At 38.5% G+C, this 25,613-nt stretch overlaps 1 protein-coding gene across 1 annotated transcript in view; it reads right to left on the reverse strand.

Annotated features, from left to right (window-relative positions):
- The window catches only part of LOC107689003 (A disintegrin and metalloproteinase with thrombospondin motifs 16-like), a 66,626-nt gene that overhangs the window by 32,325 nt on the left and 8,688 nt on the right, over positions 1-25,613 (reverse strand). The window contains exons 4-10 of the mRNA XM_016486874.1: positions 18,176-18,485; positions 17,473-17,675; positions 15,874-15,957; positions 14,960-15,119; positions 11,791-11,896; positions 11,577-11,714; positions 4,080-4,233 (exon numbers count right to left, since the gene is read on the reverse strand). Coding sequence (XP_016342360.1) covers positions 4,080-4,233; positions 11,577-11,714; positions 11,791-11,896; positions 14,960-15,119; positions 15,874-15,957; positions 17,473-17,675; positions 18,176-18,485 — 1,155 coding nt within the window. The remainder of the gene's footprint in view (positions 1-4,079; positions 4,234-11,576; positions 11,715-11,790; positions 11,897-14,959; positions 15,120-15,873; positions 15,958-17,472; positions 17,676-18,175; positions 18,486-25,613) is intronic.

A 25,613-nucleotide genomic window follows, 5' to 3' on the forward strand; every position in this document is an offset into this window, starting at 1 on the left:
TTTTTGTGGAAAATTCAAAAAAAAAAAAAAAAAGTTGATGGTCTTACATTCGAAATGAAGAAATTATATCAATCATACATATTATTACTGTAATTTTACAGCTGTAATTTAAAATGAAATAATTATATTAATAGACATTTTTTGTATTATTTTTATTTTAAAGTCAAATAATACAATAGTGATGTCCATTTTGTTTTTATTTAGTAATTTTTATTTTATATTTAGTAGTAGTTGTAATAATAATAATAATAATAATAATAATAATTATTATTATTATTATTATACCCATATTGATATAGAATAACACAATTTTGGCCAAACTTTGCACCTGTACAAACAAGCACAGCAAACCTGGGATTTTTAAATTGCATTTTAAATGATTACCCCCCCCCCAAAAAAAAATAAATTAGATTTTCATATACAAACACTCTGTATGTGAGTGATTCTGCAACTAAGTCATTCAATTTCTAAAAGACAGATAAAAATAGACTTCTTTGTGCATCTTTAATTATTATTTTTTCATATTTAAAAAAAACGTATTCCAGAAGTATTTGAGTATTCCAGAATTTCTCCATTATTGGCCTCACCCATACCACCCTTTTGAACTGTCTTTTAACTTTAACCTTACTACATTTATAAAAAAGTGTAAAAATAATTATAATAAAAATAAAAATAAAGTGTGTTAAATGAACAAAAAATGTTCTACTTGTTTTCTAATCTTTAAAAATAATGTTTTCAGTTCATTTGGAATTTATATTTGTAATGTTTCTATGATAAAGAATCATGGTCCTCAAGCGATTGTCCTCAATACTGCTGTCATTACCACTGCATCAAGCATTTGGAAAACAATTGAGGTTATTATCATCTCTGCCAGATGCTCAACACAAGTCTTCAAACAGAAATGCTTTTAATTTTACATCATGCCATGAGTGTAGCTTTATTAAAACTGGGAAGTACTGGAGAATTTAAATTCAGAAACAACCCATTTCTTTTTTTCTTCTCTTTTTTTTTCTTACAAAATCTATGAGGAACGGCTGCACGCTTTATGTGTCCGTATTACTCACATCTGGATTATTGTATCATATTTTGACAATGGGAGCACAGATGGGAGGAAAAGGCGGCAGTTTGCCAGAGTGATCACGGTCCAAATCCCAGCACAAGTTCTGCAGTTGTGTGTTAAAGCGAGACCTCCTCGAATCCGTTCCTGCTGAGCACGAGGAGAGCGATCACACAGCGCTCGTCTCAGTCCATCACAGACAATATCAAGATGCTAATTCACAGTGAAAGCAGAGGGAGCTCAGCATCTACAGAACCATTTCTGTCCCGTTCAGTGGCGTCTGGTGCTCTTCTGAAATGAGGAGCCCCTCTTTGTGCTTTGCTCTTATACAGTCTGATGCAAACTCATCTTCAATTTCCATTTGATGTTTACACAGATTATGAGTTAATGAAACACTTCACTATCCAACACTATCATGTTTTTTGTACGGCTATACTATTTATTGCCACAAAATTACAAGTTTAAAACCTCAATTTTATACATATTATTCAAAAATAAGAAGAACAATATTAATGCAGTTATCATATCAGCATATTTATTCCATTTTTATTTGTTTCTCCTAACTGTTTCTGGGTACTTATCTACTTAATTATACACTACCGATCAAATGTTTGGGGATGGTACGATTGTTTAATGTTTTGAGTCTCTTCTGCTCTCCAAGGCTGCATTTATTTGATCAAAATTATTGAAAATTATTTCAATTTAATATAGCTGTTCTCTATGTGAATATCTGTTAAACTGTAATGTATTTCTGTGATGTGCAGCTGTATTTTCAGCATCATTACTCCAGTCTTCAGTGTCACATGATCTTCAGAAATCAGTATAATATGCTGATTTGCTGCTCAACAAACATTTCTGATTATTATCAATGCTGAAAACAGTTGTGCTGCCTAGTATTTCTGTGGAAACTGTGATACATTTTATTTTTCAGGATTCACAGATTAATAGAAAGTTTAAAAGAACAGCATTTATTTGAAATGGAAATCTTCTGTAACATTATAAATGTCTTTACCGGCACTTTTGATCAATTTAATGAGTCCTTTCTAAGCAAATGTTTCCACTGTGAATAAGTTTTAGCTCTAAAGTAAATTAAATGAATAGTATTTAGATAGATACACTGACTTACAGCTCAAAATATGCATTCAAGTGAGATTAAATGGATAGTTTGCCGCTACCGGCAACGGTTTGTTTCCTAAAATATCTTCTTTTGTGTTCAGCAAAAGAAAGAAACTCATACAGGTTTGGAACAACTTGAGGGTGAATAAATGATGATATAAATTTATTTTTGGGTGAACTGTCCCTTTAAATCATATTAGTGGTCCAGAAGCTATTTCATTCTTCAATGTTGAATCACGACCAGAAAAAAACTAATAACTTGCTACTTGGTAACTGCACTACTTTTGGTTGAAATTAATTAATCATGGGTGAGAAATACACCTGTAAATACGGTAGTGCTACTGCAATCTTACATCCACGCCAATAGGTGTCAGTATAACGTCTGTGGTATCGGCCAGAACAACATAAATAAAAATGGCTAAGTGCATGTTTACAGTACATATATAATGAAATCTGTGTGCTAAAAGTGAAACGTGTTTCTTGATCATAGCTTGTTTGTGCTGAATAATTAACATTCATCTTGATTTGTGTCAGTCGATGGCATCAGTGGCCAGTCTCTCGCCTCATTTCTTCAGTTCGGTGAGATCAGGACAATATGAGCGCAGTGAACAGAGATTCTCACTGGCGGCCCTCCAAAGTATATTTAGCTCTGCGTCTGCTTCACGAGAGCGAGCGGGACTGGAGCAGATTTCTCTACGGAGGGCTCCAATTTTAGATGTATAGACTACACAGTGGAAAAATTACTTTAGCAAATCTCTATTGAGTTCAGACCTGAATTCCTGCATTATAGAACTTTAGAGCTGATCTGAGCAATAGAGAAATAAAGACAGTGCTCTCCTGATATTACGAGCAATCGGACATGAGTATAACAGCACAGATCAGGGCATTCGTGCATCAGACTCTCTGGATGCAGGTCAAACGTTCACAGAAAACATTGGTGGAAAAAGTGTGCAAAGAGTTGCATTCCTGAAACTCCTGAACAGCTTTTCTACTACTGAATGTACTTCTAAATGTTTGGTAGAGACAATCAGCATTCAGTGAAAATTAATAATATTCATACATTCATTTTTGAAGATTTTTTTTTTTTTTATATATATTCTGAAACCCCACGTTTCTGACCTTTCGAACATGGTAATTTTGGTGGGTAAATATCATATTCACACAAATAAATGGAAGAAATGTAAACCTTCCTTTACTTTATTTCTTCTGATTTTTGTTTTTGTTTTTAGATTTAGTTTTTCAAAGCTTCAAATAATAAAACAAAATAAGAAAAATTATAGATAATTGTTACTGTTTTAATGCTGTCCAGACTTACAATTTTGTTAAAGTAAGTCCATGCATTCCATTTCTTTTTAAATTTATTTATTTTATTTTTTTTGCATGTTACTAAGTTTGCCTTACGAAGTTGGTATGTTTCCTGTTTGTTCTGAACGATAAGCCTGTAACAGAATGCAAACTCATGCCGTCTAATGCTGCCTTCATGTAGGAAGTTTCCATTTGTGAGTTTGGAAGTGCATTCTTCTGATTTTGGTCGAAGGATAAAATGTATGTGTTGGGCAATTTCATAAGGCTTCCTCTCTTTTTTTTTTACTTCCTGACAAGAACGGAAAGCTCTTTACAACAGGACGATAGCAAAAAGAGGTAACTAATCCTCTAATGACATATTTTATGATTCTGGTGCAGTGATTCTGCAGTGTAAACGGTCGCCTCATTAACAGGCTAAATCAGCAGTGGTTCCTGCCAGGCCTAAATAGCTCATCTTCTACAGTGTGCAAAATGTTCAGTCATGTGTTGGCGTTCATGTGCACTCAACTCATCTGACATGACCTGATGGGGAACAAACTGGTCTTTTCTCCAGGGATTTCATATATAAAACAATATGAAATACTGATATTAATGGACTTGCCTTCTTGAAGTCCAGATTGCAGAGTTTAGCTTTCTCTCCGAACTGCCACTTGCACTGCGTGTCGGCGTCGTACAGCTCTCCGGGAAGTTTCTCAGGGTACTTGTACTCCTGGATGGCGCTGGGCTCGTCAGACAGACAGGTGGCCTGTGCGGTACTGAGACACAAACACTACTGTAAAACCGCTTGAGTCTCGTACAGTAGAGCAGCAACCATGACAACATAACAAGCGGAGTTCCCTCGGCTACATTTAGACGTCTCTCTTTTCAACACATCCTCTGACTTCAGCATTACGTATGTTATTGAATGCTGCCGTTATTATACGGCCGACAGCGAGGCTCCGCGTGTAAGCGATATCGAGGATCATGAGAAAGCATTTAACATTGTTAATAGCGTGAGCTTCACACAATCAGACACACAGTGAAGCCCTGAATGAGCTCTGAGTAGTTTAGCAGGCGCTCCATGACGAGACTGGGTCAGTATGTGCGTCTGTGTGGGATGTATGCTTGTAACGGGGGTCACTTAGACTGGTCTGTTAGGTTTAAATATATGCAACAAGCACATCTAAAAAAATATATATTAATACAGGTGCTCAACCAAAACTGACAATGAAAGAATCTTAACAATAAAAGCAGCGCACTGCTGCACCCATGCAATACTTGAGAATAGAGCTGCAGGATTTGGCGGGAAAAAGTCTAATTGATTGATTTATTGATTTCTTTCTTTACTGATTGATTGGTTAATGTAAATATTTGTATTTTTAATTTATAAAATGTTTGTTATTGTGATAAAAAAAAAAGAAAGAAAAGAAAAAGAAATCGAAGTTTGTAGGGCTGCAAAATTTGGTATGACTACAAAATAATAATAATAATAATAATAATAGTAATTTTAAAATAATTACTTCTATTGTGATTATTACCAATTATTACTAAATAAAATATTAAACAACATTAGAAATATTACTATTGTACTATTGTACTGTAAAATAAAAAATAGTATTTAAGATAATAATAATAATAATAATAATAATAATAATAATAATAACAATAATATTATTAAAATAATTACTTCTATTGTGATTATTACCAATTATTACTAAATAAAATATTAAACAACATTAGAAATATTACTGGCTGTCTAAATGTTTTCATTTTCAAACCAAAACCCATCACTTGTTTATTTTACTTTTATTTTATAAATATTTAATTAAATCACTGCCTTTGCGATTGAATAATCACACTAATTACACTGTTTTAGTCTTATTTCAATGAATTAAACATCAGCCCTACGTGAGTTTATTCTCATCACTACCAGACAAGTGATGTTTTGAAGCTCTCCATCAGATTAGTCTGTCAGTTTTTTACTTCAACAGCTAGTTGAAGCATTGGGTCTGCGTTGACTAGTAGTGGATGACTTCACTTGCGCTTGTTCTTTATATGGTGACACTTTTTGCTTTTCTGAATGACTGGTTGACTAGTACAAATGAGCAGTCACTCGAACACTTTGTATCTGTAGATGTTCTTGTTGCAGAACAATCCACTATAATTAGTCCAGCGATCCCAGAATCCCTCACTGCATCCTGAAGGGAAACTCTGTTCTTCTGCAGCGAGTGTAAGTCCTGCTTCCAATCATCTTCGGCAGCATCTGGCCCGCAAAGTCAGGAATGTCCGCGTCAGATGAATCTGATTCAGTTCCTCAGTTCTCCCAGTGTCACCTCTTTAAGTTTCCTCCTCAGATTAAGGCGAGAGGCAGCTATAAGAAAGAGCAACTCGGGCCGGACTCCCTTTCAAGCTCTGTTTTATTAGTGATAAAAGCGGAGGGTTATGGAGAGGAAGGACAGAAGGTCTGAGAGCAGCTACTTGAAGGTCTGTGATCTGAAGGCTGTATGTCGACAGGCACATGGTGACGTAGGTGAAGCTGCTGATGAGGAATGGGAAACAGATGGGAGGACAGATAGAGTCGCTGTATTTATCTGCAGAGTGCTGCTGTTTTTGGGGTGTCGTGGGTGTGGAAAGGGAACGGAGGGATGATCGCTCTGCACTTTGTTGCCTTCAGATGCAAAGACAGTCCTGGAAAAGCTGTGGTTCACAGGCAGACTCTGTCACACTGCAGGTTTGCAGAACTAAGTGAGACGGTGGAATTCAAAACACTGACTCCTTTGGCTAAAGCCCCGTTCACACTGCCAGCAACAGAGCGTCACGGTCCCATTCATTTTCAATAGAAAGCTGGATTTCCGTGGACATGAGTGACAGTGATTGGGATGCAGGCATGTCTAGGGATTTGAGAAGGTTGAGAAAAAATTGGCATTATGCAAATAAAGGGCAACTACCAATGAGAGTGAAGTCTGTGTCTGTAGTAATCAGGGAGACGTATTTTTGTAGACCAACCCTGGTTCCCTTCACCAACTTTTTCAGAAGGAGGCCCCTTGTGTAGGGTGAATCATTTTGTGGCCCCCCCAAAAGAAAACTCACGATGCAAAATATCCTTAAACTTACAATTTTACTTAAAAAAATAATTAAATGCAGGATTGTGAGATAAACGCAGAATGTAACGCTTTACAATAAGGTTCCATTAGTTACTGTTAGTTGTACATTTATATTCACAGTGCATTAACTAATGTTAACAAGCACAACTTTTGATTTGAATTATGCATTAGTAAATGTTGAAATTAACTAACTAAGATGAATAAAAGCTGTTGAATTATTGTTCATTCTTAGTTCATGTTAACTAAAGTAATTGACTAATGTTAACTAATGAATCTTATTGTAAAGTGTTACCAGAAAAAAAAAAAAAAAAAAAAGATTATAAAATAATTGATACAATGCCAGAACATCAGTTCTGTTTGTAGCCTTATTTCTCTGATGTTAAATACACCAACCCCCGGTTTCACAGACAGAGCTTAAGCCTAGTCCTAGACTAAAATGTAAATCTCAGCGGTTTCAACTAAAAAAAAAACTTGGACTGACTGATCTTAAAACATGTCAGGGTCTTTGTTTTGTCTTAAGATGCGCACCTGTAATGCTTTTTTCTAAGTCATGTTTATAAAAATCACTTAAATGTCCTAATTGAACTATGGCCTAATCCTGGTTTAGGCTAAGCCCTGTCTATGAAACCGGGCCAAAATTTGTTAAATTCTATATGTCATAAAATAGAACAAATTGTTATAAAACAGATTTGACAGTTAAAAATAATATTGCCTGAAAACTGCAACAAAAGTATTGAATACTGAACAGTAATTTACTATGTCCATAGTAGTATGGATAGGCCTGCTGAAAAGTTAATTTAGATATACTTTGTCAAAAAGTGCATTAAACTTCTTACATTTTGATGAAGTAAAATGACAGTGGCTCAGCAGTTTGGTTTGCAATTTGAACAGCAATCTGAATTTTTCAGCAATCTTTTTTTTCTGCATGAAACGTAAAAAAAATGTCTACTCCACTTAAAAATAAATAGTTGCAATGCAGAAACATCAATTTAATAACAACCACTGTACAAAAACACACAGCCTGCCTTAGTGGGAAGTCTTTCTTCATGGAGCTGATCAATTCTGGGTGTTATTGGGGACGGGCAAACTCTCAAGTCATCTTACACATTAATCTGTGCCCCGTATTTTGTCTTTATTGCCATCGTGGCTGAGAAAGATATCTCACAAAGATATGCTGTTGGGAAAGGCAGCAATATTCTCATCGCTTGAAGAGCAACCTCCTTGTACTCCTTTTCAACCGTGGGCCAGAATTCTGCTGATTAAATCTCATCCTGAGAGTGAGTCCACTTTGGGAGTTTGCATCCAAAAATTCTGATAGATTTGAAACATGTCAGTGATGCCTCTGTAGTTTACATACCCACAGGCCATTTTTTTCTCCTGAATGCATTGATTTTGTCACTTTCCTCCAATATTGTGGAATAAGATATCTGAATGGACAGATTCAGTCCACTGAGACTACTGAAAATGTCTGCAAGGTAGGCCAGTTTTGCCACCCACTGTTGGTCAGAAAATACCAGTTCTAGATCAGGTTTATGCTCACGTCTCAGTTCGAACATTCTCTCCAAAACCTTTCCACGTGAAAGCCACCGCACCTCTGAATGGAGCAGTAGCCGATTATGAGCTGCCCCCATCTCTGTGCATAGTTTCGCGAAGAGACGTGACTTCAGTGGTCTTGAATTCACGAAGTTGACAGCCGCTACTACTACTTCCAACACATCATTCAGGTTAGGTGCCATTTACTTCGATGCAAGTGCTTGACGATGAAGCATACAGTGAGTGGCTGCGATCTTTGGATCTATGGCTTGAATTCGGGTGACAACTCCACTCCTGTGCCCAGTCATTGCTGCCGCACCATCAGTGCAAACAAACGCACATTTTTCTCACCTCAGATGTTCCTCTACCACGAAAGTGTCCAACATTTTGAAAATTTCCCCATCTGTGGCTCTCCCCTAGAGTTCTTCTGAAAATAAAAAATCTTCCATATTTTTACTGTCCCATAAATATCGAACATACACTAACAAGTCTGCAGCTAACGTCAGTGCATTCATCATGCTGAAGCGCGAGCTGCTCACACAATCGTAATCTTTCGGTCAGCTGAGATTTCACATCAAACGAGATGTCTTTGATCCGTCTGTTGGACAGCGGTATGGATTTAATCTTGTTCGCGTCCTCCTCCCCGAGCATCACTCTGCACATTTCCACTGCTGCTCCCCGATCGTGTGAGGCTTTTTACATTTGGCTATTCGCAGGTCTGCAAGATGCTTGCTTGTTGGTCAGTCGTACCTTTTGCTTGACGTATTCTTCTTTCTTTCTCGCATCAATGGATAAAATCTTCAAACACAGCGTGCACTGTGGTCTGCTTTCACTATATTCCATAAAGCCATATTTTATGTATGAGTCGTCAAATTTACGCAGTTTCGTTTTTTTTTCACGATAGGCTCTTCTTTATTAACCTTCCCAATGCATCCTATATCTAAAAACGTATCCATTTTAAAAAGCATTTATCTGCGTGTTCATGGCTAACTGTTCTGTGCACTAGCACGTCAACAGAGGTTTTGGTGACGTTTTAGCGTAGTGTGCTGCGTATAATTGATTTTACTGTATTATTTTTTCAATATTACTATTTTTCATGTACATCATAGGTTACATAGGTTGACAATCCTGACTTATATACAGGTAAAATATTTAAAAAATAATAATTTTCTAATCTAGATTCTAGAATTTTTATGCGGCCCCCTTAGCGCCATCTCGTGGCCCCCAGTTTGAGAACCACTGCCCTACACAAATATCAAAAAGGATTTTCCATCTTCTTTTTGGTAGATTTGGGGTATTTGGACTCGGACTCCAATTATGAATGAACTCGGATGCACTGAGGTGGACTTGTACTCGAACTTGACACAGACTGACATTTTGGACTTTTTTTTGTTCTTTTTACAGAGAATCCATGTCATTTGTAACATTAAAGATACAAAAGTAACAACATAAAGATGACACGACATTAATACATGTCTCCCACTCAAACTAAATTGGTTAAGGACTTGGACTCAGACCCAACACTAGCTTTTGGATTAATGCAGAAAATAAACACTGTGACCAACAAAAGTTTATGATTCTTACATGTTTTTTTTTCCATCATGATAATCTTCACAAATTAACATGAATTTTGAAGCCTAAATACCATCGACATTAGTCAAAGCTAAATGTAGGCTATATATGAACTACACACTATGGTCGCATGACTTCAGCGTCACCACCATTAAGCTTCGACAGCTCTTTCGGTCTTTATTTAAAAACATTTCGCTGAAAGTTTGAGGTAGAATAGTTTGCAAGAGTGTGATTATAAACAATGAAGCTGTGAAAGCAACTAGTGAGTAGAAGAGTCTGATGACATTTAAAGTGCAACCTCTATAGTCCTATATAGACACTTGTTAGCAACTGCCTTTTTTAGGAAAAGTAAAAGCTTTATAAAAATCATACGGATTATATTTTATGTTATAGTATTAAATAAGAAAACATCTTGAGCTTGTGTTTACCACAGACCTTATTTCTTAACCAAAAACCCTTTAAAACGATGGAAACGGAAGTGCTTAAATGCAACTTGATTCTGGGTTTAAATTAAAAAATACATCATCCCCGCAGCACTCTATGCCATGGTGCTGGGTTTCACCTTTGTAATCAAATATTTTGTACCAATAGACATCTATGTTTATACCAGTACGTGCATAATGTGTATATTCACTCTCAGAGTGATGCTAAAGATGTGTTATTTTGTACAATCTTATTACATTCCTGCAAAGATTTACTCGCATTTGCTGTCCTGTGGCAAAACATGAGGGCAGTTGCGTTTTAGACCATACATGCTAATTACATGCATTCTATTAAAATGATTGTCTCTGTCTCATCTCAGTGAGCTTTTATTACATTTTGCACGTGCTCAGTAAAATGATTTTCCTATACGTTTCAAACTTAAAAACGCTAGTGTGGACAGAGCGTTTTGAACATAAATGACATTTTTGAATGTATCCAGATTAATGTAGACATGGCCAAAGTCGCTGGTGGTCTGAATGGGGCTCAGCAGAACTTTAGCATTTTAGATGTACATTTATGCATTTGGCAGATGCTCTTATCCATCATGACTTTTGAGGTACACATTGCATTCAAGGTATGCATTTTATAATTTCATGCATTCTCTTGGAATCAAACCCACGACCTTGGTGTTGCTAGCACCATGATCTACTGTTTGAGCTACAGGAAGCCACAGAAAGCATACTTCCCTGAACTTAATTTTCTAGATTACTGCACCATTGAATCATGAGACTGACAAGAATCCAACTGCAACCTTCAACCACAATGGTGTGTGCATTATGCTGTAGTGACCAGTTTTAAAATCCTGAAGATTGCTGCAAGCCCCGTTTTCTTCAGTGTCTACACATGAAGCATTGCTGGAAGACAGGTGAAGCAGCTCCGAGCATCTGACAAACAACTCCCTTCTTCCGCTGAGGCCTAGAGCTGCTGATCCAGGCGGCAGTGAAGAGGATGAGCTCATCACGATAATGATTCATTTGACATGTCGGGTAATTTAAGGGCAACAGGTCAAGCTGATCCACTTTCATGAGCACAGACGTGGCTCTCAGACAGAAAGTGAAATTTAAAACCCGCTGGAGCTGCTCACTTTTAGATATCAGAACCAAAATAGCACTACAAATACTACTTTTAAAGATGAGGTTGGTGTCTAGACTCTCGCTGGGTGATTCTGCATGGATGACTAATGGACAGGAGATGCTCAGTAAAGGGCACGGTTGTTAATATCTTTGCACTTCTAATGCTGCTTTGGGCTGCCAATGGGTAAAGCATGTGATTCTGGGATAGACTTTCCAAGTGACTCAAAGTTCATTACAAATATCAGCCGCAACACTGTAACTGTATTGATGCATTGTAAAAAAATAGTGCTCATGATACTGGCATTCCTAACTGTTATTTCGGAAACTAATTCTAGATGTCAAAACAAACCTCACCTTAGAAATCGGTTTAGATATTGTCGGCTACAGGATGACCAGGAGAATAAACCATTGTGTCCCGCCAAGGTTGGAGACATAATATTTCCAACCGACTTCTTGCACACGTTTCCTTCGCCATCATGGACCATTCCAAAGCTGTGCAAAAGAAGGCTTTTGTTAATCCGGATTTGAGGGAATCAAACAAAGGGTTAATTATAAATTCTACTCTTACTTGTGGCCAGATTCATGGGCGATGGTGAAGGCCAGACCGAGACCCGTGTCCTCATTGATCGTGCAGCTGCGGTACTTACTGCACATCCCACTGATTGGAGCAAAACCTGAAATCAAAACAATACATGGATGGATGGATGAATGAATGAATTAATGAATGAGTGATGAGGGGTATGCAAGTCTAGGTTAGACTACCACTGCAACATGTTATGAAGTACAACTCATAAAAGAAGCCAAAGAGCCAGCGAAAATAAACCTACACCAGATCACCTCGTATAGTTTGACCGTGCACCAATGATCAAAAGTTGGTTAGAATTTTAAAATGTTTTTGAGAAAAAGTATTTTATGCTCCCTAAGGCTGCATTTATTTGATCGAAAATACTGTAAAAAAACAGTAATATTATTACAAAATAAAATAACTTTTCTATGTGAATATCTGTTAAACTGTAATTTATTGCTGTGATCAAAGCTGTATTTTCAGCATCATTACTCCAGTCTTCAGTGTCACATGATCTTCAGAAATCATTCTAATATAATATTTGCTGCTCAAGAAACATTTCTGATTATTATCAATGTTGAAAACAGTTGTGCTGCACAATATTTATGTGAAAACTTTGATACATTTAATTTTTTAGGCTTCACAGATGAATAGAAAGTTCAAAAGAACAGCATTTATTTGAAATAGAAATCTTACTGACCCCAAACCTTTGAACCGTTGTGTACATAATCCATATTGCTGAGAAGAGAGGGCAGTAAACACACGATTTTTTTACTGTGCGAGACTGCAACTGATGGACTGCTGTAATCAGATCAAGGCATTTGTTTCAACACTGCTAGTTCAAGAGCTAGAGATCAAATCCAGTTGTTTTGAGTTCACTGCAGCAAATCTGAACAGATATACGAGTTACTTCAACCAGTATGAATCTGAAACACATTATATACTAGGCCGTCTACAGCTATAGGAGCAGTATATTAACTGTAGAAAGCATAAAATAATAGAAAGGCAACCTTACAAAATGCTTTGAACAATTCTAGATGTGTCGCTACATGGGTCTGAGATCTAAGGGAACTGTATTTTACGACAAATTATGACTTTCTAACTCTTTAATACGAAACCTGTGGCGATGAAGTCCAGTGTATGTTGGACCAAAGTCAAACCCCAAAAGGACCAAAGGAGTCTGATTTATTATCCTTTGATTTAATCGCTTAATATATGTGCTGTTTTTGACACATACACACAGAGTGATTAAATGCTTGCATGCATTGCACAAATGTGTTCCACCAGAGCATGTTGTGATTTATTTTAGTCTTCTGGCCTTACTGAAAATCTCAAGTGGGACAAAGAAGAAAAAAAAAAAAAAAAAACTTGATATATTGATTCTAGTGCTGTAAAATAAATAAAATAAAATGATGTAACTAAAACATGTTGCCATCTCATAAATGAGCTTTTAAAATTATAACACAAATATATATTTCAATATCTCTTTATCTTAAGACGCTGTCATGTGTGGAGATGATGCATGAAGGTAATTCAATGCATACGGTGGTTTTCTCAGACTATGTAAATAGTGTACGCTAGTATTAAAGGTTCAGCGGAGCTCTTTAATCTTCCAGTCCATGACCTGTGAGGGACGTGAAATCTCCCAGAACCCCTGACCTCGTGACCTCCGAGCGTGAGTCTGCACTCAAGTGTTAATCATTGACACTCCTTAGCAGCCTTTGAACCACAGCCTTGCATTTGAGGGGCATGGCTAGCTTTGCTAATGGGGTTAGGGGTTAGCGGGGAGAGATTCTTTTATGTGGCACAGGGTGGAGACCACAGCTTGAGCTCTCACAGGAAACAGGTTATTAGAGGAAAAGCTTCTTACTGTACCTCTAATAAGTTAACAGTTCAGCAGAAGCAGAGTAGAGCAGTTTCATGATAACTAAGTGCAGTCATCACCATACAAACAGCATATATTAGGTCATCAATCTTAAATGTCAGACCACACCTATGATTTTTTTTACTCTTTAATTATTTTTTTAGTTTGAGTTGTTGTATTATACTGTCACATACGGGTGTGAACGCAGCATTAGTGAAGGTTTTCAGTTACTGATGCCACATTTACATTTTACATTTATGCATGTGGTGGACACTTTAATATTGCATTCAAGGTACACATTGACATTTTTATCAGTTCTTGTAGAAATGTGCTAATTAATGGGCAAAAGTTTCAGATAAGTGTCCGGTTACCAAGATAAAGCAAGTAGTATTTGTTTGGGCTGGGAGTTGGCATTTACCTCCCAGGTCAATATTATAATGATATTTAGAGGCTGATTCATTATGTATTGTGTGTGTGTGTGTGTGTGTAAGAGGTCTCAATGATCAATGATGCCTACAATCAATCAGTTCCAAAAAGACAAAACAAAACCTGTGCTAACTGAAAGAAAATAAGTTGATAAAAATATAGAATCCAATATTTGGTAACAATGTAGCATAATGAGAGATTTATAAGCAATTTTCTGTAGGACAGTCATTTTGACTGGGAACACCACAAATGTAAGTTGGTAATAAGGTGAAAAAAAAAACTTTTTGGGAAGTTGTCATACCCTGTGTGAGCAAAGTCCTAGGTTTTAGTCCAATGCGATAACATTAACTAGGATTTTCAAGAAAAACACAATATTCTCTCTAGGTCAAAATGACTGGAAAACAACATGAGGGTTAAACTAATTTACATAAATACAGTAAATGGATAAATACAATAATGAAAATACAAACAATATTGTGTAGTCAAGTATTTGTCAACTAAATTGCTTTTTTAATCTAGAGAGCTTCAGAAAATACAAACAGTGAAATGCAAAGAAACACATTATGAGCAATAAAACAAGAAGTGCTTTAAATGTGTAACTGCAAAGGGCTTCTAGAACTACCAAAGTTTGCCAGACAAGAGCAGTGAGTGGCGTTTCTCTATTTTATTATCAGTAATAACATCATAGACAGTGGCAGATCTCTAGGCTGTATTTATTCTGACTTTTATTTTGACATATTTGACGTTCTGTCCCATCTGATTACAATCCCTTAAGAAAGAACGAACTGTGTTTACATAAATTTTGCATCATACAAGCATGATGTCTTAAAATGCACTCATATGTGAGATGCTGCATGTTAGATCAGCAGATGTTGTCCTTACCCAGAGTGTCACATGGTTCATTCTTCCAAGAGCAGATATCCAGACCGGTTAGCAGGATGGCATGATCATGCCGGTGACCTTCTCGTCCGGCCAATCCCGACTGCCACTGGCAGAAACTGTTCAGAGTGTGATCTGCATGATGGTTAATCACTAGTCCATCCTGAGGGAGCAGAGCGTTAACTAGAGTCAAGAGCAGAATGAAGTCAAAAGAGCGAAACAATGACATGGCACCAGTGACTAGTGTTGGAAGAATAACTCAAACTGGGCCGAGTAATTACCAGCTACCCTTACGAAAAATAAGTTTATTCAAGTGTGCTATTAGTATACTTCTTTTAAACTAAAAAATAGGAAAGTATACTTTTAGTCTACTTTTTCTGTACTTCTCAGAAATGGGCAATAAAATAAACTTGAAGTATACTACTTTTTGGTAAGGGTACCTCTGCTGACCCCACCTCAATAAATGAGTCTATGGGTAATTAGCCCCTCATCACTGATCCTGACTGACTGCGGCTAATTATTCCAATCAAAAGGGGGATAAGACCAATTTTCTGCATTCCTCGGCCGGTGGCTAATGTGAACTTCATTAACATTAGCACAGGTGTATCAGTAACGAAGCCCTTCAGCCGTTTTCTGACCCGCTTTCCCACAGACGCGTCCCTCGCCTGGCTGGAATCCAATGGAATGCTGTGTATCCAATTAAACTGTCATCATAAAAATGAGACCTGTTCAGATAGTGCATCTCAAAGAGAACGAAGGAGACAAGACTCTCAAGGACAATGAAATCCACCTTCTAAAGCAATGTTCCATACGATTACAAAGCTCTGTGTTATCTACACCTCTCACGGCCAAGATCTTCTGATCTTGAAGCCAAGATCTTCTGCTTTGTTTTTCAATTCATGGCATCTCAAACTCACCTGGTCTTCATCCAGCAGTATTAGTCCAACAATTACAACATTGATGTCACCTCCAATCGTGCCATCTTTGAAAAGTGTTGAGACCTTTGTGGAGATAAGAAACAGTGCAGAAAAATCAGCATTAGGTTACAGGATGGTGCATTTACATGGAGGCATTTAAACTCCAATGACCTTCTTTGAGCAGATAAATCATAAGTGTCTCTTTGGAAAAATGAGAAGCGTATGGCTGGGATGTTTCTCTAAAGTTCTTCAAAGCCTCACCTCTATGGAGGCATACCATATGTACTTAAGGGAATCCCTAATCCCACATGTCATTGGCCTTTGAAACAGAGCTGAAGATAAAGTCCTTAAGATGGTTTAAAAAGCTCAGGTATCATAAATACAAACACTTAGTCCCAATACAAGGTCTTTCATTCCTGCTATTTTGTCTTTGTTTCCACTGACACCAACATAAGAGGCATCCAGTTTGGTTTCAGGTGTCAGTATTTCACAAATCCTTTTGTAAACCAGGACTCTTAAAACATTTTCACTAAGTCTGAGTTTGATTGGTATGTTCATAACATGTAACACGATCCTATTTCCATTAGTCTAAAAGAGTGTTTTCATCTGTGCTTACATTTTTTCACTGTGCTCACCCCAAAGAGACTCACTTTGACTTTTTACAATCATTAACTAGTCCATTTGGTCAACCAGATATGCCACAATGAAGTGAAAACACATGCTCTGACCTCAGCTTGACATCATTCTCCATGCATTCAGAGCATACTCCGAATACACAGAAAACTGGGAAATGGATGGACAAATGGATGCATCAATATCTGGATGGATGCATGGATGGATGCCTGGATGAATAGATGTATGTACTGTATGGACATGTGCATGGATGAATGAATAGATGATAGATGCCTGGGTGTATGGATGGATGCATGGATGAATGGATCCATTGATATCTGGATGGATGCATGGATGTACAGAGATGGATGCACTAATAACTGGATGGATACATGGATGGTAGATAGACAGAGGGATACATGGATGAAAGGATAGATGCATTGATGGATGCATGGATAGATGGATGGATGGATGCATGGATGCTTGGATGAATGGATGGATACATGGATGCATTGATATCCGGATAGATGCATGAATCAATGCATGTATGGATGCATGGAGTGATGAATGGATTCATGGATGTATGGATGGGTGCATGGATGCATGAATACATGGATAGATAGATGGATGCATGGATGGGTGAATGGATGCATTGATATCTGGATGGATGCATGGATGGGTGAATGGATGCATTGATATCTGGATGGATGCATGGATGGGTGAATGGATGCATTGATATCTGGATGGATGCATGATTCAATGCATGTATGGGTGCATGAATTGATGAATGGATTCGTGGATGTATAGATGGATGGTGCATGGATGGATGGATGTATGGAAAGACAGATGGATGGATGGATTCATAGATGTATAGATGGATGGATGGATGGATGCACTGATATCTGGATGGATGCATGAATGAATGCATGTATGGATGGATCGATGTATGGATAGTTAGATGTATGGGCAAATGGATGGATGACTTACCATGTTAAGAACAGTAAGGACATATGTGGTTATATTCTCATGGCCGTGATTGTCCATCATCTTGCGGTCGACCACCACCAGGGTCTCCACATTTAGCCTCTGGTGCGTCTGAGATTTGAACATAATGGCTCGTTTCCCTCTGGGCATGAACTTATATTCATCCGGAAAAATATAGATATCGTCCTCAGGAGGTTTAGGCATGTCTGAAACACAGGACCAAGATGACATCAATACTAGGTCACACTCACACAGTCAGTGCTGGTTCCCCAAAAGAAAATGCATTACTAGTTCAGCAAAATGTTAAATCTGTGTCTGGAAAACTCTGGCCCATACATGACATTAATGCATGCCATGTGTGTCAAACTGTATTAGCTGTTACCTCACATCCCACATAAGATTTGGTTACTTGGTTCGTAAAATATTAGTCAGGGTTCAAATGCAATGTGAAGATGTGGTGTTTGTTTAGAGTAGGTGAAGATTATTCATCTCTGACCAAACACAATACAGGTGTGATGATGTCATGAAAACATGTTCAAACTGACCCTTGAACAGCTGTGACCCCTGTACATGCGAAAACATTGTTTAAAGTATGCCCCCCTTCCCTCGTAATGAGTGTTTTTGACAGTCCAGCACCATGTAATGGAAAGCAGCTTAGTGTTAGAGACTCTGAAGGTGCGGTTGGAGAGAGAATGTCCTTACATACATTTCTTCCGTCTTCCACAGAAGTGCTGTCTCTGCTGTGTGCCGTCATGACTGTGCGGCGTACGCTGGTACTCTTCTGGATCCGTCGGTGTGGTTCTCCACAGATATGGGACGGCCGAATGTCTTCTGCTGACCGTCTTTGGCTCAGTTGACCTCCTGCTTCTGCCTATGTTTGTCTGTGCTGGTGTGAATCTCTTGTACAAGATGTGGGGATGGTGGTCAGACGGGCCTGAGAAGTTCTCCAGAAGTGCCTGATGTGGGTGCAGTGGCTTCAAGAAGTAATCCGCATCCTGAGTTCTGATCAAACCTGACTAGAGAGAAAACACACTGGTTAATGCCTGATCAAGAAACGCTGCACTCTTCATGCTGCATACTCACAACATGTGTATGTGTCCATGTCCTGAAGTAAACAGCAGTGCTTGCAAGGCAGCAAAAGAGAGAGAAGTTCAATGCAAGCTCATCCAGAGAAAGTACATATAGGGCTACATGATATATCACAATAAAATCGATTTTGTGATATGGCTTAATGTGTGAGTCAAATCACAAAGGCCACGATTTAACTAATTAAATATACTGTTTGCACTGCTTGTTTTAGAAATACAGTGTGTCAACATCTCATAGCATCTTGGCTCATGTACTGTGAATCGAGCCGCTTTGAGATGCTGAAACGCATGCAAAAATTAACACAGAATCTCTTCACTCTAACTGCTGACAAACTGCCAAAACAAATGGGTCAAAAACAGTGATATATGAAAACTCAAGCATATATCTATATCTATATCTATATCTATAATTCTGTTCACTGTTGTTGTTATGAGTTAATACCCACATTTTCAAGATTTTCTCAAATTATTAAGCCCTAATAGAATGGTCTTCAGAGTGAAACATAATTTTCAGGTCTTTTAAACTACACTGAACAAAATTATAAAAGCAACACTTTTGTTTTTGCCCCCATTTTTCATGAGCTGAACTCAAAGATCTAAGACTTTTTCTATGTACACAAAAGGCCTATTTCTCTCAAATATTGTTCACAAATCTGTCTAAATCTGTGTTAGTGAGCACTTCTCCTTTGCCTAGATAATCCATCCACCTCACAGGTGTGGCATATCAAGATGCTGATTAGACAGCATGATTATTGCACAGGTGTGCCTTAGGCTGGCCACAATAAAAGGTACCTGTGTTCGTTGTCCATAACATACGCCTGCCCATACCATAACCCCACCGCCACCATGGGCCACTCAATCCACAACGTTGACATCAGCAAACCGCTCACCCACACGACGCCATACACGCTGTCTGCCATCTGCCCTGTACAGTGAAAACCGGGATTCATCCGTGAAGAGAACACCTCTCCAAAGTGCCAGACGCCATCGAATGTGAGCATTTGCCCACTCAAGTCGGTTATGACGACGAACTGCAGTCAGGTCGAGACAGAGTTAGACAGATTTGTGAACAATATTTGAGAGAAATAGGCCTTTTGTGTACATAGAAAAATTCTTAGATCTTTGAGTTCAGCTCATGAAAAATGGGGCAAAAACAAAAGTGTTGCGTTTATAATTTTGTTTAGTGTATTTTCTATGCAGATGCACTCCCAAAGAAAATGGCCTTAATCAATCTAGAATGATTAATTATTTCTAAACATAGCTTTTCAAGTCATGTGTTGGAAATTACTTGTATGTTTTCATATTGCAGAAAGACAAAATATTGCAATGCCGTTTTTTTCCAGCATCGTGCAGCCTTAACATCTACTGATACATACCAAAATTCAGCAAATTTTGGTGAAAACTGACATGCGAATTTGCGTAGTGCAAAGACATTTGACCAACAGAAGTATTAAACAACACAAACTGAAATCCGATGCATAAACTTAAAGCTGCACGGTTTGCAGCTATTGAAGTAATGTCATAAGCTCAAAGCCTATAGTGTGGCCACAGTTAACAGTGACTACAAACGATTAAATAGCTGTGAAAGATAACACACCAATCAAAACTCAGTATGCAAACAGATGCAGGACAAAAGATCAATTGCAATTCAATTAATTAATCTTAATTTAATGTAAAAAAAAAATGCAATAGAAAACAGCACACCTCCGATTAAAATGATCTACAAATCAAAGTCAGAATGGAGTTTGTACTTTAAGAAGTTCAGGCTGAATGTATTACTTTGCGTAAGAGGTTGAGAACAGGTTGAGCCGGATGATTGAGGAACACCAGCACAGGGTTTTACGAGCACTGTCATAATGTTAATGTGCTTTGGAACATAAAACAGACACCTTGTTAATGTTCTCAAGACGCGTTTAGATTTAAAAAAATCTGGATTAAAGATATATTTGGAGTCTGATTTCCCAAGCGTGATTCCTCAAGAAGCAGTACAGATCACACTGGAGGTGCAGTACTTCACATCGAGCCGACTCTGAGCTCAGTTTATGACATAAACGCCCAAATTACACTTCTTTGGAGAGCTGTGCTGTCATTAACCCCAACAAGCTTCATGTCCCTCGCAATCTGCAGATCCCAAGGACTCTTCAAGCCCTCATCCAAACATCACGCCAGGTCAGAGCGAGAACTCGTTTGCGCCGCCGCTTCAGCGCGGTCTGATAATTATCCTCAATTGGGCTCTGAGGATAAGCTCCTCTCCAAACAAACAGAAAAGCCCTTCTGAGAACCTGTTTGAACCCAATGTGCATCTGATTATCATTCATCGCTGCCAACAACACTTAAGTTCATTGCGAGGCAATCATACACACAATAGGCTGTAAAACATGTGCTGAACTCTGGGAAGAGAAGACCGAGGCAAAGCAGGTTGCTTTTGAGTTGAGGATTTATGCACGATGGTGAATAAGAGACACATTCAGCACTGTCTGAATGACACAAGTGCAATCAAGGACTGAAGTCTCTAATGTGTGTTTAAGGTCAATTTGATGGTCCATAATGTGAGTTGAGCAGATGTTTATGTGTACACGCCTTTTCACAGTCATCTACATCTTATAAACGCTTACATCAGTGCGACTTTGAAGACTGTATGTCCTGTCTACAGAGGTTAATGTTGATCTACCCTGCTGAAAACACTGGTTTATGCTCTTTTTTTCCCAGACTGTGATGCCTACACAGTCGAGCAGAGATCTGGTCTCACTGGCTCAAGGAACGGTGCCTTCACTCCACGCTTAAGTAATCCGCGAGCGAAACCATGCAGGTCTCGCCAGACTAAACAACCCCAATCCAAGATCACAGTGTGTGTAGAGGATACACATCTCGTCACATAATTAATGCCTGTATGGGAGGTAACTGCTGACAGATTTCAACACTTTTCAAACAACGCTCGCGTGATTCCAAGCGTGAACCGCCCATGATGTGCAACGATAATTAGACATTGTAATTAGCACAGCACACATACTGTACGTTTACAGGGAAGTATTGAATAAGGGGGGATGCCTCTCAACTCTCAAGCGTTTGCAGTGAGACACTACAGAACATCTCACGGAAAATAACAAGATAACACAAAATAAAAGGGATAAAAAAAATAAAAGCGCACACAATCAATCAGAGTGCAAATTTTAGATTAAAATATGCATTTTCATGCATAATAACATTTATGCAAGAAATTATATTTCTACAACAGTAACAGCACCGGAATTCTGTTACATTTACATTTAGGCCCAACAATAACAATAAATGACGGTAACATGTTTTCTTACAGAATATTGACCTCTGACCTGTTTACACTTTGATTGTGCCTTGTTTTTTCTTATCAGCTATAACACAGCCCTGCATCTTGACCAAAAAAATCTGCTGATTCACAAAAAAAGGCCTAATATTACCTATCTCAGCTTTAATGCAATTATCAAAATAACAAAAGCAATCAAATGTCAAAGTTTGTCAGAAGTGCTCAAAATGTGTCATTTAACAAACAGTCTACAAAGGAGTGACATAAAATAAAGGCATGATAATGTATTCAGAATTATTCATACATGTGAAAATAGGCTGCTTTACTTTATAGGTATAGAATTGTCTGGACCTCGGCTGGTGAGGAGGGTTCATTACTGGACCTCAAGCAATTTTAGTTGAAGACCCCTAATGTAGGGCATTCAAAATAATAACATTTTTTTTTTTTTTAATAATGTAATTATTGGCTGTTAATATTAGCTAACTAGCTAACCAGTGTATATGGTAGGTAAGGTAATTATGGACGGTTTCTAAAAAGTGCATCTAGTGCAACATTAAGCAGAAGTGTTTGGGTAATTTGCATTATTAAGATGAACTTAAAAAGGAACTGGTGGAACCTTACAACCTCAAACATTCAGTCCATGTCATCAAAATCTCACTGCGGCCAAGCAAGCAAAGTTGGCAACCCTGTGAAAGGCACAACTGTATCGAACAACACATCTGATCCACTAATTCACACAAAGCTGTGAGCACGGATGATTGTAAAAAGAACATCTTGGATAAGAACTGATATCACTCCATGTTGATGACAGTATTTTATAGAGCAGAAAAAGGCAGCAATAAAATTGATGTGGATGCCTGAAAATAACGGAAGAAAGCGCTCCTAGATTTCAGGATGAAAAGAGAGTCACATGTTAACAACCACTGGCTGTGGATCAGATTTAAGTTCGTTAGGCTAGTTGATATCATTAGCAGCTGTAAGCAGATTAATCCAGGCGTTTCTAGAGCAGTGATTCAAGACTCCATCAAGTGAACAACACCTGGGACTTAACCTCACCCCCGAAACCAAAGGTCCTACAGTCAAGCATTTGATCCTTTATTGAACGCTGAGGACTTCAAAGAGCAAAATTACCCAGTTGTTTTGGTGTCAAGGCAGCAATCCTCATGAGATACACTTGTCTTCTGTCACCAGATCACAGGGTTTAGTCAACAGAAGCGACCTTTGCCAGAGCCGAGGCTTTCGAGCTAGACGTAGAATGAAGTTCAGGCATGACTGATCACTCTGCATGACTCCAGCCTCATGCTCTCATGTTGGGAGTTTCAGCTGTTGTCAAGACTAATTCCCAAAGTCAAGTCGATGTATGGCGATTGTGCTTTCATGCGGTTTACATGCTTGCTGCATGTCTTCCAGTCTTTCCTATCCATCCAAAGTTAAGTCAATAGAATCCCGCAGGATTGCAATTATGGCTTCTAGTTAGTTGAGGAAGACAGTACAGGATCTCAGTGACATAATTCAGACAGACAGTGAGAGAGAGACCTTGCAGTGACCCCTGTCATGTTTCAATTAAATCCACATGCTGTCTTTCAGATAGTATGCACTATGCTTAGTGTTCATCCTCTGTGACATCACTTCCAGTTACCGAGCCCGATTTACCCCAGACCGTCGAAGAACTTTCGTCTGCTGATGACCTTTGCTTTGGAGACCCATTGGAAATTGTTTCCAGAGACACTACAACAGAGAACCTGCTGACCTGTATTCAGAGTTTTAATTAATGTGATCAGATTAAATACAGGCAACAGACACTTACGTGTTCTTCACCTTCGCCTAGAGAGGTCTGCCATCTGACAAAGAACACTAAACTAACGAGATCTCTTAAAAGAGTTAATCCAGCCAAAACTGAAAATTTTGTCATCGTTTTATTCACCCTCAAATTGTTCCAAACCTGTATGAATTTCTTTCTTTTGTTGAACACAAAAGAAGACGTTTTGAAGAATGTTGGTTGCTGGTAGGTCATTTTTGGGTGAACTGTCCCTTTAATAACCAACCCAAGGCCGGACATACACTGTGCGATTTTCGGCTGATTTTGAGCCGAATTCTGACTAGTGCGACTTTTTTTTTTGAGTCGGGCCGAATTTCAGCTTTGTTGTGCAGTGTACAGGGGGCAGCGTGAGGCAATTAGCCTCTTCCGACCAGCAATCGGATGGTCGGAAGAATTGTCATAAATTTTGGTCGGCCCTTGTGAGGGTATCGCACAATTGAAACAGAGCTACGAACTGACTGCCCTAAACTCAGTGTTTTTTCCCTGCGTCTGAGTGAAAACAGAAACAAAACCATGGCGACATGGCGTGTGGTTTGGACGTAAGCGATGGAGGCTACACAGTACCGGGGTCCCAGGTGTTTATTTCGCACATATAGTGTTAGCAGTCAAGTTGCATCTCGACGAACGGACCGTATAGTGTGAGCACATAAATCCTGAGCTTTGGCTTGATATCGCATGCGATTTACTCATACAGAGAGAGTTGGTATTTAACAAAAACGTTGCTGGAATTGCACAGTGTATGCCTGGCCCAAGACAGCAATGAGATTTAATTAGAGAGAAAATTTTCGCAAACCTTCTTCTTCGCAAACTGATCTTCAGAGAAACAGACCCAGTAATCTCACTCTAGAGTTTTAGAAGAGGTCTCAAAGATATCTCAAACTCTGCTCTGGTTTGTCAAGACCCCCTCTATCTGCTCTGGCCCTCGAGGTTTCGAGAGTTTCACTCCAGCCTTGGTCAAACTCACCTGTCTGTAGCTTTCTAGTAACCCTGAAGACCCTAATTCGCTTGTTCAAGTGTGTTTGGTTAGGCTTAGAGCTGAACTCTGCAGGAAAGTGGACCTCGAGAGTTGAGAACCCCGGTTCTATATTCTTTCAGTATACAATATAAAATGCAACATAACTTGAGCTACAAAAGAACAACATACGAGTGATAAAATTCTGTTTGGGACTGTTATTTTTGCCATTCTCTACTGGGAAAAGAAATTAATTCTACTGTTCTGAAAGGTGCAGGATGTGTCGACAAAGATTTGCGGCACATAAATTAAATTCACTGCTGTCGTAAGAGCTTGAATTATGCTGTTCTGGAACTGTTGGATGATGCAATGGATAAACAAATCAAATTTCAGCCAAATTTATACCAGGCACAATATAAATATCAAATTTGGTCTAAAGCAAGTGCCAAATGAGAAATGGGAGAATTTTGAAGGAAACCATAAATTTGTTGATCTATCCAGGGAAATCTTTACCTTTCCATTTCTGCCAGGAGGAAACTTGAAAATGTAAATCAATTTACACACATGGCACTTGGCATATGGTTTAGTGTAAGTAAACAGTGCAATTCCATGCTGTCAAGCGGGAGTGGTGCTGCTGACCGCATTCCTGCATAAGTAACACGTAAGAATCATCCACCACAAATCTGCGCCTCAGTCTCCCAGGTCCATGACAAGCTTAACTAAAAACAAATGTCTGCGCTGCCTCCTTAAATACCTCTCATGAAATTACACACTGAGAGCTACAAGGTGCAAATAGCAGTCATAAAGCCCCGGGAGACGGGCTGAGATGCTACCTGGGAGAAAAATAACAGCTGGGAAATGGGCAGATCCAGGCACGACCCTACAGGAACTCTAATCAAAGGAGCTGAGCGGATATGAGGAAACTCTGAGAGATGCACCTGACGCTGTTCCTATTTCCATGAGAGAGGCTTGTACTTGCCTTGCTGCTTTTAGAAGCTGAAACCG

This window comes from Sinocyclocheilus anshuiensis, unplaced genomic scaffold (assembly GCF_001515605.1).
Source record: "Sinocyclocheilus anshuiensis isolate Anshui unplaced genomic scaffold, SAMN03320099.WGS_v1.1 scaffold181, whole genome shotgun sequence".
NCBI classification, from domain to species: Eukaryota; Metazoa; Chordata; class Actinopteri; order Cypriniformes; family Cyprinidae; genus Sinocyclocheilus; species Sinocyclocheilus anshuiensis.